Consider the following 13,521-nt stretch of genomic DNA (forward strand, 5'->3'; position numbering starts at 1 on the left):
AAAAATTAGCTTAGGTGGGGGGGCTGTGTTTGGAGGAAAATCCCCCTTGAACATCTTTTCTTGGGTCGAGAATGCCTCATACCGATTCTCCAGGCAGAGGTTTGAGCTGGGTGTTCGCTGCAGCCAGCTTTGCGTCTTGCAGTTCGCTTCTCAGGGTCTGGACGGCGGTGAGCGCCGAGTCGATCTCCATGGGGCCGCATGCTTCATGAGCCTGGAAGGGAATATTCAGCCTTCTAATGCAACTCCATCAATCTTGTGTTACTGTACGTCGAGATACTCCAGCATCTTGTGTCATTTGTAAATGCAAATGTTTCAATTAATTGAAGGTTTATGTTGAGTTTGCAGGATTAAACTGTGTTGTTTTGGCGGGTTTCTCTTTGCTCTACCTTCTGTGCAGATGTCCTGAGCTCAGCCAGGCAGGTGGCCAGGTTTTTGGCACACTGACCCAGTTGCATGGCCGCGGCCTGATCGGTCACTGTGGGAACAGATGACTTGGCCGAGGTCACCATCTTACTACCAGGCTGCAGAATGAAAAGCAGATGCATTATTTTCCCGAATCCAACTAAATAAACACTCACTAAAAAGATTTTGCTTGAATGAAATGGTCTTGTATTGTGCTCATTTCATTTTCAGAAGTTTCACCTCATGCAGCCCTGAAGCATTAAGAAGACAACACTATTAATGTTTCTTTAAACAAAAAAGAGGTTACAGGCCTACTTTAACGGGACCTCCCATGACAGAAGCACTATTAATAATTTCAGCCTGGTTCCTAATGTGGGACTGAAGTTATTTGGGGAAGAGTTTGGGAATATGAAGTTTCTAGAGGTCCTTAGGCAAGTGAAGTTAGAAGTGCTGAGGTTGTAGCATGCTGTACCTGCAGGAAGTTCTGGCTGGCTATGATAAGGGCCAACTGGGCACTCAGGTCCTCTGGTTTTGCCTGGCTGCCTCGGACTCCCTGGACGAGCTGGGGGATGTGGTCTGCGACGGCCTGTGGTCGCACAAACACACAATCAGTTAAAATCCTGTTATATAACTTTATAAAAACTCAAGCGGGCAGATCAAAGAGCTAATAAAAGGTTTGACGGAGACTTATTAAATAAAAAACAACAGACGTCATAAATGCATTTGTCTGTCTGCTCTAATCCTCACCTTACAGCTCTGCACCAGCTGCTGGTGAGCTGCTGTGTTCTTGTTGGAGGCGGCAGCGTTCTGCGCAGCAGCAATGGTCTGTGTGGCTGCAGCTGCAGCTTGCTTGGCGGCGTTCTGAGGACAAAATAAATATTCAATGTGCAAAAAGCAAATCTGCAGAAAGTACTAGATCAGAAAAATGCAATTACCAACAGTCTGTTAAAAAAACATATTTGTAATTTTTTTTTTTTTAAAACATATACAACTAAAATATTTTGGTAAGACAGATATATGTCTGTCTGTTTTCGAGGTTGATTTTGCCTTGCTAACCTCCAGCCTGTTGATGAGCTTCTTCTTGATGGCGTTCTGAGCCGCAGCGTTGGTGGCCACCCGCAGGCCCTCAGCAGCCTCCCTCAGCCTCTGCTGCTGGTCCTCATTCTCTGGGTAAGCTGCTGCACCCTGAAAACACACACCACGGTATACCAATGTGCAACTTAGTAAATTAGATTATCAAAAAGTGAAGTTTATATGCGATATACTGTAGATTCATTATATAAAGACTGATGCATTTCAAGGATTAATTTGTTTTGATTTGATGATTATGGCTCACAGCTAAGGAAAAGCCTGATTTCAGTTTCTCTACAAATGTGAATACTGAATAGATAATTAGATAATTAAATAAGATTCATTTTTAATACAGAATTGTGAGGTTACATAACCATAGGGAAGACGGTTTAGTGCTGTATCCACACATTTAATTTGGAAAGTTAAGTGAAAGAAAAAACTGCATAAACAAGATAGATAACCAGTCTTTAGGACTGTGAAGTATTCATGCATTAATTCAAGCTAAAAGAGCCCCAATCAAATGCTAAGTGCATATTTTGTGCAACCAAGTGCTAAAATTATTTATCTAATTTTAGTAGATCAGCAAATATTAAATTATATATAAAATATCTCTTAAATATTAAATTTTTTCCTGAAACCCTTAAGCTGACTTTTTAATGATAATCAAATTTATTTACATGCATCTGATATCTAATAAGGATGAGCTGGGGTCAGAGAAAGAAACAGTAGCTTTTTCACTCATAATCCTTTTGCCGATAGTCAAATTTAATATCCGTTAATATTAAAGAGCTCTTTCCTTTTGTTCTCTGTAGGTTTTTTTTTATTCAAGAGAACAGATTTCTGAATTTTTGAAAGCTAACACTTAGAAAGCTTCCTGCTTCTGTAGAAAAATCCTGCGGCTATTAAGTTAATAACTGGGAACCTGGCTTTGCATAGAAACAAATCATTAGGATAATTGTTAAACTTTCTGCAAACAATGACAACATTTCCATGTTTTATTGTTTGACAAGCAGTAGTATTAAAAAACATCTAAATTGAAGTCAAATGTCCTCACTGCAAAAAAAACCCTGCAAAACTACATATCTGCTTAAAAGTGAATACAGCAGATCTTAGCCTGACAATTTTTAAAAGCCAACACAGAGAAATTAATGAAGTAAATCAAATTAATAATTAGTTGCCAAATCAACTGTGGGCCTCGGCCTCCATTAACACAACTAAATATACAGCTGTGATGGTGAGAAATCTGGCATCAAACTGCAAACCAGCTGGAGGGCATCATTTCATTTCCATGGAGGAAGAGAAGCGTATTAATATCGGCGAGCAATCCTGTCGACAGATAATGAGACTTGATGTGGGGAGAGAGCAGATGGATGGAGCAGCGAGGGAGTCAAGTCTGAGGAAACAGATCTTCTACTTTTAATCTTGCTACTCTAAAAATATGAGATGTAATAAAAAGCAGAGAGTGACTAAATCCTGTATTGACTCAGCTTATTTCTGTATTGACTGAGAACTGGATTATTGCTTTTATCAATAATTCAGTGCTAAGATGTCTTTATACAGCAAAGTGCCATTTCCAAGCAAAAAGTCTGCCTCTGCAAAGGTTAACATTAGTTTATGAAGTTAGAGTCAATATTAATCAAGTAAGATAATTTTATTTACATATGCAGTCACATTTTCATTTTTAAATAATAAATGGGAACATGTGCGGTTCGAGCAGCAAAATCTGACACTGCATGGCAACCAGACCCACCATATTTAATTTAATAATAAATATCCACACTTTCAAAGATTTGATTTTAATGCAAACTTTTGCACATCTTGGTTACTTGAGAAGAAATAATTAAGCTTGAATCTTCTTGAACAGTATTGAACGCTTGACTGTAGGTTCCATAAAAAAAATCTTGAGCCTTAATTTAATAGTCAAAAGATTGAAATAAAAATACAGATGAGTAGATCATAGATAAAGCATATCAAATTAATATGAACTCATGTGACAAGCAGGCATTAATAGACTTTTGTCCTATAGTTAAAAAGGTAGAAGTAAAAAAAAACAAAAAAAAAAAACATTTTCATATGAATATTTTTCTATATTCATCCAGACCTGAAAAATGAGGAAAAACAAAGGCCAGACTTTATAAGACACTGCAGATTTGCTTCTTACGCTGTCACGTAAAGCAAATAAATTCATAAATTAAAAAAAAGTCGTTCAAACAATGCTTTGTTTTGAACGCGCAGATGCTTTAAATGTCATTTTTTTACCAAGAAACTAACAAGACAAAGCAGACTTCTGCACTTGTGTCATTCTCAGTCCCATTTTTCACACCACATTACTGCTGTGTTCCTGGTTCTGCGTTTTCTTCCCTGCTGTCTTAGAAAAGGTCACCAGATAAGCAGAGAGCAGCCGTTTCCCGGGTTTTGAAAAATGCCACTCCTGTCATCAAACTATTAGTCCCTAAGATGGCCTTAAAAACATTCTGCAATGTAGAATGAAAGCCTTAAAAAAGCGTTTTTACTTTGAGACATTTCTGAAGTGGACACACATCGAGAAATAACTATTTCAGTTCATAATTTTTAAAACAATTTGAAGTCACAAAACATATTTTTTTCTGCATTTTTTCCATCCATTTTAACGTTACATCTACTTGCCACAAAAAAAACAAGACATAACTGTCTTCCAAGATTTTTTCATCTTCCAAGCCGCTCACCTTTGCTGCCTCCACCATCCTTGCAGTGGCGTCTGCCAGCAGTTTGGCGGCTGCCAGCAGCTTCTTGGAGTTGTCCACGTCCACCTCGACCTCAGCGTCGGACCTCATGGCATTCACTAGGTCTGAGGTAGCCTGAGCCAAAACCCGAGCCTGCCGAACCATCTCTCCTGTATGGCGACAGCCAAAAATGAATGGAGATGAAGAAAGAGACTGAGTTTAGAAGATGTTCACAATAGCCACACAGTACCAGCTCCTTAAACTGAAGTGTTAATGTTTAATGTTAAGTTTTCTGAATCTGAATCCAGTTTTCCACGACCCAATCCTTCCCGTTTCCAATGACTACGTTTTCTTCGGCTTTTTGTTGGCTATCTGAACATTCTGATGTCTTCTCGCACTTTCACAACTGTTTCCTTTTGTTTGTGCCTGCTTCACAACTTTACATGTAGCTGACCACAAACAACTGAGATCATTGGCCACACTATACATTGAGTCACTGTCTAAAACAAGTCTAAAAACACCTTCTTTGTTGTTGTTTTTTAAGTCACTGGCCATACTGTTGCCACCATGGCTGCTGTTAATCAGCTACATGTACCAGGAGTCTTTTTGACGTACAAAACACAGGGATGTTCATTATGGTTCAATTATAATTAATATAGTCAAATTAGTAGCTAAAAACAATTTAATTTACAACAAATACACTAAACCACTGGAACATCTAAATTGATTAGAATGTCATTAAAAAGCTAATTTATTTCTGTAATTCAATTATAAAAGTGGCACTTGTACTGAGTTATTACAGAGTGATTATTTTTTGCCAAAGTGAGTTGATAAATCTAGTTTGTAGCATATAAAAACTAAATCGCAGTTTCTCCGACCATACACAGGACCGTATTTTAATACAGAAAAATTGACCTCCAGAAAATAGTGTCTATATAATGTACTAAATATGCGCCTGACGGTTCTCAGAGGCTCGTTTCGCATGAATCACTGCTTCGATGAAGCCCGACGTGGAAGCAACTAGTCTGCAGCTCAGTTGAGATATAAAGAAAGTCCAGGTTGCTTAACAGCGGCCTCCAGTTCATCTCCATTGTTGGATCTGGTGTCCCTTTATCCTAGTCTTCACAATACCACATAGGTTCTCTATAGAACCTGATCAGAAGTAAATAAATTGAAGTATCAAACAGTTCCAGTCTGATGATGTTTCTGCTGTAATCTTTTAAAGTTGTTGTCTCTCTTTTACCATCAGGCAGGACAGAGGAGGCGGTTTCAATCTAACAGTCTGCAGCAGATATCAGATATTCAACTTTTCTTATTGGGTCGATCCATTTCCTTGTTTGACCTCCAGGCCAACAACATTCTTTGTGCATCTTCCTCCTTCCCTCTGGTCTTTTTCTACTGTCAGACTTGTTAACATGACTGTCAGCTTTTCTCTGTGCTTTCAGCTGACAGCAGTCACTTCAAACACATCACAGTGTCAGTAAAGCTGAGGAGAAGACGGGCCGGGTAGGAGTAAAGCCACAACAGGGCATCTTCAGAAACTACTAACCAAGAGCTCAGATGATCCTTTCTTAGTGAATATTCTGAATGTACACAAACATAGATTAAACAATCAACGTCTTTCAGTTAATACAGAGAATCCATATGGGCAAATACAGATGTTTATGCATATTTATGGATCAAATGTACCTAAAAGAAGCATCTTTTCCTGTGAACAGCATTATAAATAGGAGTGTTGTGTTTGAAGATTTTTTTTTCCCAGCAAGAATTTTAAAAAAAACTGCCGCACTAATTAAAAAATATCAGAAATGATACTCAGAACTTTTAGAAATACATTTCCCACACATGGCCTGACTGTATAATTTTTTATTGATTTTTTTGAGTAACCTCTCCAAACGGTGCGCTCGCTCAACCGCTGAGTCATGTGTCGCCCCCTACGGCCTGACCATTTTGGCTGCATTTTTCATGTGTATGTAAAAACCAGGGAATATTTTTACACAAGAAAGCTTGGTAAAAACATCTTTATACATTTTTATTTTATTTTACAGCGTCTTGCTGCTGGTTTATGTATGTTTCAGGCTCACCTGCGTCTCCCATGGAAGTAAAGATGCTCTCTGTGACGGTCATGATGGTGTCTGTGGCCTGGTCGTAGCGCCCGATTGGCTCTCCCCTGGCAGTGTACTGACGGACATGTTGCAGAAGATCTGCCAGCGCCTGACTCACAACGCTTGCTGCTGCGCTCACCTTCAGGACACAAGACTAGCATCACCAGTTCTGTTTTTAAACAAATCAAACTTCCTGTTTGATTAAACGAAGGTGTCCCATTGTAGCCTGTAGTGTTAATATTAGAACCAATACTAATAAAAAGGTAAAAATGGCAGATTTGTTGTATATCTGTCCATGAATCAAGCTGACCTGTTTAAGCAGCTCCCCATCCTCGGTGGCTGAGAGGCAGGCCTGGACACAGCTCTCCACCGAGCGGTCCACCAGTTTCCCGGCTTCGATCAGCTGCTCCTGACAAACCGGAGAGCTGATAGTCGGACTCACCACCTGAAACAACCAAAGGGTTAAAAGTATTAAAGCTGTCACTGAGAAATATGGCCATATTTAACTTCTGTCACCAGCAGCGGACAAATTATCACTGAGTGGAAAACTTTCCTCTTGATAAATTATTGAAGCTCCTCGTTTTAATGCTAATGAAACACTCAAATCATCTTGATCCTCTTTTTCTGTTTAAAGTGAAACTAAGCAACGACCCAAAAAGAGAAAAAATTATTGGACAGGAATTGCAATAATCTCAGCACACTGCAGCTAATAAATGAAACTGTTCTGACTCAAAGCCAGCAGTGCATTTCCACTAATTACACACATGTGGGCCATATGATTCGGAAAGAGCAAAATAATGAGAGCACACAGTGTTTAATTGCACCATCATACATTCACTTTAAAAAAAAAAAAGATAAATGCAGAGATCTCCAATACTTAAACGTGCTCATTTTCTTTAATTTACTTAATTGCCTAGAGTTTATTAATATTATGTAATTTTAGTATAAAAGTGCTTCTCATTAAATTAGAACAGCTTTGAAATGTAATTTATTTCAGTATTTCATTCCATAAAGTGACACTCATTTAATGTAAATTCTCTAGCCACAGAGTGATATTCATTACAGCTAATAAAAACCCAAAATGCAGCTACTCTGAAAAGTTACACAACACCAATAAAACACATTTTAAACACAGAAAATCACCATATACTGAATCTACATAATTTTTTAAATCAAATTACTAAAACAAATTAACTTATAATGTTCTGATTTATTGAGGTCGGTTTGTAAAATGTTCATTCTTGTACCTTTGCACAAGCCACAAGTTGGGAGGTGGACAGGGCGCACTGTGTGGCAGCAGCAATGACCCGATTCTGCAGGACCGTGTCCTCTGCAACTTGGGCAACGTTCTTGGCCTTCAGCACCAACATGGCCGCCGCGTTAGCCACCGCTTTGGCCAAATTCATCAAGATATCCTGTCATCACAGATAAAAATAAGAGATCACCAAATATTTTCACAAGCACTTTTAGAAATTGTTCTTGTAAAGCAGAAAAAAATTACAAAAAAAAGAAAAAACACCTTTTTTTAAAGGCAATTTTTTTACTTTTCATGCATTGTGTTCAGCTACATCGGTGAAAATTATATGCACATTGATGAACTTTCTTCTCTCTTCATATTCATAATACAGCTATAGCAGAATGATAAAATGAAAGCTGATGAGTTACCTGGAACCTCTCGTCTGTCTCGTTCTCGCCGATCTGTCGCAGGAGGTCTCCACTGGCCTGACCGATGCTACCTGCAGCGGTCAGCACTGTTTGTCTGGTCTAAAGTCACACAAACAGAAAAAGATCAATCAGGACCTGGAGTCGCATTTGAATCTCTTCTACTATTCTGGCTGTAAGAGTATCACTGTCATTTATTTCACCATTTGTGGCTTTAAAAACTGGCTGTCAGGCAAATACTGAAGATTTAAACACAAGCAAGCAGGCTTTGATAAAAGCATCAAAATGGACAATTTGCAAAACGAGCATTTGTTCCCTGAAGTAATTTTAAACCAGCTCCAGGATTGATGATTTAAAGAGGTCTGGAATCTTTATTTTGATCACCCAGGACATTTTCAGTTAGCTGGAGGGAAGCAGAAGAGGATGTTTATATAATTGGGTTAGGATTTGGACCAGCAGAGAGACAGAATTATTAAGAGAAGACGAGTCGTCTCGGGATGCAGCTGCTTGGCGACAAATTTAATTAGCCTTTGGCTGGCTGTTTGACATCAGGTCTGAAACACAACAGCTGAGGAGTTTGTTTTGCTGCTTGAATTCAAATCAGAAGGGATGCCCGTTTCCCACAAATTAAACAGTTCCAGTCTGACAATGTGCTTTTAATGAAGATGTGAAGAGGATAGATTTCAATTACGAGGGAAGTGACCCAATCTAAGTCTGAAAATTTGAGATGCCATCTCTCACCTCTCCGGAGGTCGGCTCCACGGCCTTCAGGAGGTCGGACACGGCGCCTGCGAGCGTCCTGGCAGCCTTCATCAGGTCGTTACCTCCTCCCACATCGTCCTCCATCAGCGCGGCCAGCAGTTTCACACCCTTCGACATTTCCGTCAGGTTGGAGGAAATGGTGGTGATGGCGCAGCCCACAGCGGTGTAGTCTGTGTCAGTGGGATCACCTGGGAGGAAATAGGGAAAGACAACATGAGGTAAATGTAAAACAAAGTGCAAAATCGTTTACTTGCAGGGAGTCTGTGTGAGACCTTGTACAAACTTACAGTTGACAAAAGATACGAGGGGAAAAAAGTGAAAAAAAAAACAAACATCTGAGATGGAGTGGTTTGCAGGCTGCCAGGCCACTTTCTCCCACATTCTCCAAACCACAGCAGGATATGAGGGAACTATTAGATTTTACATGGCTACTAACAAACAGCAGCCTGATGGAAAAGTTCTACTTTACCCAAACAAACTGGCCAAATAATTTTAACTGCAGAGCACACCATGCCTTAAACGCACTTGTAAAAATGCGGGTAAAGCCCGTTGACATGTATTGCTTTTAATAAAAAAAATTGCTGTTCCTAAAAAAATATACATATTTTTTCAGAAATGCTAGAGACACAGTAAAAAAAAAAAGAAAAAAAAAAGCCAATATGATTTCTGTTGAGTCAAGAAGTGCTGACCGGCTGTGAGGTTCACAACAGAAGCTGTTCCTGCAGTGATGGCATCAACCTGCGAGTGGATCTCATGTTTCGATTCGTCCATCTTGTTCTGGATCCACACTTTGGAGGCCTAAGCGGAGATGGCAGAAATTGTTTTGGACGTGAGCACATTTAGCAGGTTTCATCACTGCTGTGAATAAACACTTTATGCTCCTTTGGGTGTGAGGGGGTGACTCTACCATGTCCTGCCCCAGCGGCGGAAGGTCATCAACCTCTCCCAGGTCTATTTGGGCTTTTTGAACAGCTTGCATGCTGGTGTTGATGGTTCCCATCAGAGCCTGCTGCGCTGAACTCTGCATACAAACAATTTATGAGAAGCTAATTAGCTTACACTCTCCTGAGGTGACATATTGCAAACTAATAATGAGAAATGAAAAAATATCTGCACTTTAAGACACCACACAACATCTAATGTCGTACCAGTGGAGGCATGTGGCCACGGTGCATCTGACCCATGGTGATCTGCTGCTGAGGGGACGGCATGGTGCCCATGCTGGGCGACTCGGTGCCAATAGAGCCAAAGCGGATCACTCCCGGCAACGCCACAGAGCTTTGGTTCACCTGACCCACACGGTTAAACTGCTGCTGAAGTATCGTGGATCTGCAAGAGTACAACATGAGCACCATCAGCACTGAGTCTACAGCCGTGCAGCATAATGATGTGGAAGGCTGATGCTCGTATAGCAATGTTTTTTGAAGTGCCATGCAAAAATGTTACTCAGACTTTCTTACAAATTTCACGTAACAACCACAAAGTTACATTTATAAGCCTTGCAAAAATATTTTTAACTTGATTTAGGTCAGGACTTTGTTCCAACACCTACACTTTCCACTGTAGCTTACTGCTGTATCGCTTGGGTTTTTATTTTTTCCTGTTGGAAGGTAAACCTCTGTCCCAGGCTCAAGTCTTCTGCATATTTTAACCAAATCCAGCTCACCAGTTATTTATGTGGCCCTCATAAATTGAATGTCAACATTTGTGTGCTTAAGTATTATTTTATCAGTCGAATCAAGTCACTTTTCATTTGTACATGACCCAATGTGAAAAGCTATTAAAAAATGCTACATTTTATGAAATACTAACTTTATCAATACATTTTCAAACCTCTGTCCCTTTGAGGAATTTTGTAATTTGGATGTGGCCCGAGGTGAAAATGCGTTTCATACCTCTGTCCTACAGCATGATGCTACCATCACCATGTTTCACTGACAGAACAGTATTGTTAGTTTTCCTCCACGGCATTTTTTTTTAATTATTTAGCCAATATGATTTTTGTTGAGTCAAGAAGCGCTGACCGGCTGTGAGCGCCGGGAATGTGGGAACACATTTGTTTCCTGTGTTCCCACAGCGTAAGGGAACCTGTGATCCCTTCAAAGAAAAGCTACTCTTATACTAAGAATAAATTACACATAGGTGGACTAACTGATTTACTTTAATAAAGTCTTTCATAGCCAAATGCCTTCAAAGTTAGAAGGCTCAATACAAATCCGGGCACATTTGTTAAATTTTAATGTATTCAATTTTGAGAGACTCTGTACCATTTAACTTCCATTTCACATTTTATGAGCAAACTTGTGTTTATCTACCACATAAAATCCCACAATGATACATAAAGCTTTTGGTTGTAATGGAAAAAAATGGGGAAACGCTCGTTTAGTATGAATAATTCTGCAAATTAAATCCTTTAAAAACGTTTTCTAAAAGAAGCAAACCACCAAAATACATTGCTCTAGAATTATGTTTCTAACTGGACACATTCATCATCACTCTGAGCTCGTTTGGATTTTACACATTAGCCACAAAGACCTTAAACACAATAAACACTGACAGGGAAAAATCTTTCCTCCTTCAGCAAACAAAGCCTTGTTTGTTTTGCTGCAGAACAGACTTGCAAAGTTGGGTGTGCAATGTTTCTGCAGTATTACAGATTGTTGCCTTTGGCATCAGCACAGAAAATGGGGGTGTAGGGGTTGTATATAAAAGTATAAATGTTGTAAAACGCTGAAAGCAGGAAAACTATCAGCTGAGAATGCACAGAAACAGTTTCACCTGAGGCTAAATGAGGCAATGCTCCTCCCTCAGGAGGATGAAAAATGTCAGGCATGTGTTCTCCATGTCAAAATGTAGTCCAGGTAGATAGATGGATGTTAAAGCTGTTGTAGTAGCTTGTTAGAGTGATGTGTACATAGCTTTGTTATGTAGTGGTTATGTGTTCAACATCATCATAATGTTCCTATTTAAACTGGGATATGTATGTTTTATAAAGAGAATACAGTTAAGCGATTCTTTTTTTGTTCAAATCAATCAACAAAATGCACACATAAAGAAATGGCAAGTTTCAAGCCATGCTTCAAACATAAACCGAGAAGGTCTGATTTCCATACTTTTTAGGGGAAACCGATTCCTCCAGCATGGTTGACTCCTCATCACCCTCTAATCCAAACCGGTCCTTGCTTTGCTTCTGCAGGAGAGAGGCAAACACAGCAGAAAAGCAGGAAATCAGACTGTGGTTTAGTTAAGACCTGTTTAGTTGGAAAGTGGACAACAAATCATGAGATGAGACAAGATCTTCAACTTTCCTAAAAAAATTAAATAAAAATAAATCACACATTCAGATACCCAGACATACATTTCAGATTTTACTTTAGGCTTAAGATATGAGCTCCTGCTGTATACCAGCACCATATGATGCCAGCCTTCCTCTGCTACTTTTCATTTAACTACAGCGGCATGACAGAGCGGCATGGTCTCCATCAATCACCCGCAAAGCTGAAAACACGTAGCCCTCAGGAGAATACTAAAACATCAGGATTACGGGGTCTCCAGTGATGAATGTCTCACCTTTTTAAGGATGATATCAATATAACCGGCGATGAGCTGGGAGATCTGTTCCCCTTCGGTGGTCTGCACTGAGTAGTAGCTCTCCTGGTACTCCCCAAAGTCCTGCAGAAACGCATCCACAGAGTGAAACATCCGATTTGTGTGAAATTGTAAAAGGAGTAGCCGAAAGCAGAGCGTGTACGGTATACAGGCTGAGGATTTTCTGGGAGGATTAAAGTGAATCCATGGAGACAGCTCAACTCAGATGAGCACCGCACATTGTGTTGGCTGATATGAAGCTGCAGCAGAGAGTCAGATTAACCCGAGAGCCGTTCTGGACGTAAACCTTAGTGCAGGAAAACTAACTGCTTCCATGAGGAAAGATTTAGCTGCGGCTTCCACTTATTTTTAGCACCTTTTCACACAAAAATATTCAAAAGGGTAAATAGAGAGAAGCTACACAACCTCTAAATCAGTGACACCAATACAGACAACCTAAATGGTTAAAAGCACTCCAGCAAATTAACCTCCATACAATAGGCTGTGTTAATCGAGCTGCAACAGAGATTCAACACACCTACAAAACTAAAGCTGTGTTTAGTGGCTCGACCTCTGAGTGCTGACACAAAGGAGAGATATTGGCAGCAAAGAGAAAAGAGTTTGTTCAGAGGACTGAAGGAGACGAATGAAAAGGTGAGCAATACGCACCATAAAAGTAAAAATAAAAATCTCTAAGGCAGAAAAGTCAGAATCAGGGTTCATAAGCATTTTGGGTTTTTTTATTTACAAAATTAAGTTATAAGTTAAACATATTTCCATCAGTTTTCTTTATAATCCTCTGGACGTTTGAACACAAAATCTTTACTTTGATGAGTTTTATTATTGGTAAGATTCACAAATCACAAAACAAGACTGTCCAATTCAGCAGGTACCATTTTAATTTTGGGTTTTGGTAACTGCACGCTAGTTAGTTCATCATTCTAAACTCTAAAATACTAAAGCTAGACTGGATTTTCAATAAATACTCCTCTAAGTCAATTTGTGATCTTTGATAACTTTACTTTGTAAATAAAATATCCCAAAGATTTGTATGAAGGTCTACAATATGAACTACCATCAAAATTCAATTTTTTTTGTGTGTGAATTTATCTGCAATTAATGAGATGGATAAAACTTTATTTTTGATGTGGAAATCAATTATTGAAAGAGGTCATCTAAATATAAAACAATATAAAATCATTTCAGATCTACCTTCAGATTGCCCAATA

At 39.3% G+C, this 13,521-nt stretch overlaps 1 protein-coding gene across 3 annotated transcripts in view; it reads right to left on the bottom strand.

The window, feature by feature from the left end:
• LOC102218259 (talin-2) overlaps positions 1–13,521 on the bottom strand; it is an 84,012-nt gene that overhangs the window by 21,014 nt on the left and 49,477 nt on the right. For all 3 annotated transcript variants that reach the window (XM_023332081.1, XM_023332080.1, XM_023332082.1), the window contains 16 exons: positions 12,275–12,376; positions 11,818–11,894; positions 9,853–10,033; positions 9,612–9,725; positions 9,394–9,502; positions 8,684–8,892; positions 7,946–8,044; positions 7,528–7,695; positions 6,591–6,725; positions 6,260–6,419; positions 4,179–4,345; positions 1,459–1,587; positions 1,150–1,263; positions 875–988; positions 387–521; positions 83–211 (listed from right to left, as the gene is read on the bottom strand). In XM_023332081.1, the coding sequence (XP_023187849.1) occupies positions 83–211; positions 387–521; positions 875–988; positions 1,150–1,263; positions 1,459–1,587; positions 4,179–4,345; positions 6,260–6,419; positions 6,591–6,725; positions 7,528–7,695; positions 7,946–8,044; positions 8,684–8,892; positions 9,394–9,502; positions 9,612–9,725; positions 9,853–10,033; positions 11,818–11,894; positions 12,275–12,376 (2,142 nt within the window). The remainder of the gene's footprint in view (positions 1–82; positions 212–386; positions 522–874; positions 989–1,149; positions 1,264–1,458; positions 1,588–4,178; positions 4,346–6,259; positions 6,420–6,590; positions 6,726–7,527; positions 7,696–7,945; positions 8,045–8,683; positions 8,893–9,393; positions 9,503–9,611; positions 9,726–9,852; positions 10,034–11,817; positions 11,895–12,274; positions 12,377–13,521) is intronic.

The sequence above is a fragment of the Xiphophorus maculatus genome, chromosome 4 (assembly GCF_002775205.1).
Source record: "Xiphophorus maculatus strain JP 163 A chromosome 4, X_maculatus-5.0-male, whole genome shotgun sequence".
NCBI classification, from domain to species: Eukaryota; Metazoa; Chordata; class Actinopteri; order Cyprinodontiformes; family Poeciliidae; genus Xiphophorus; species Xiphophorus maculatus.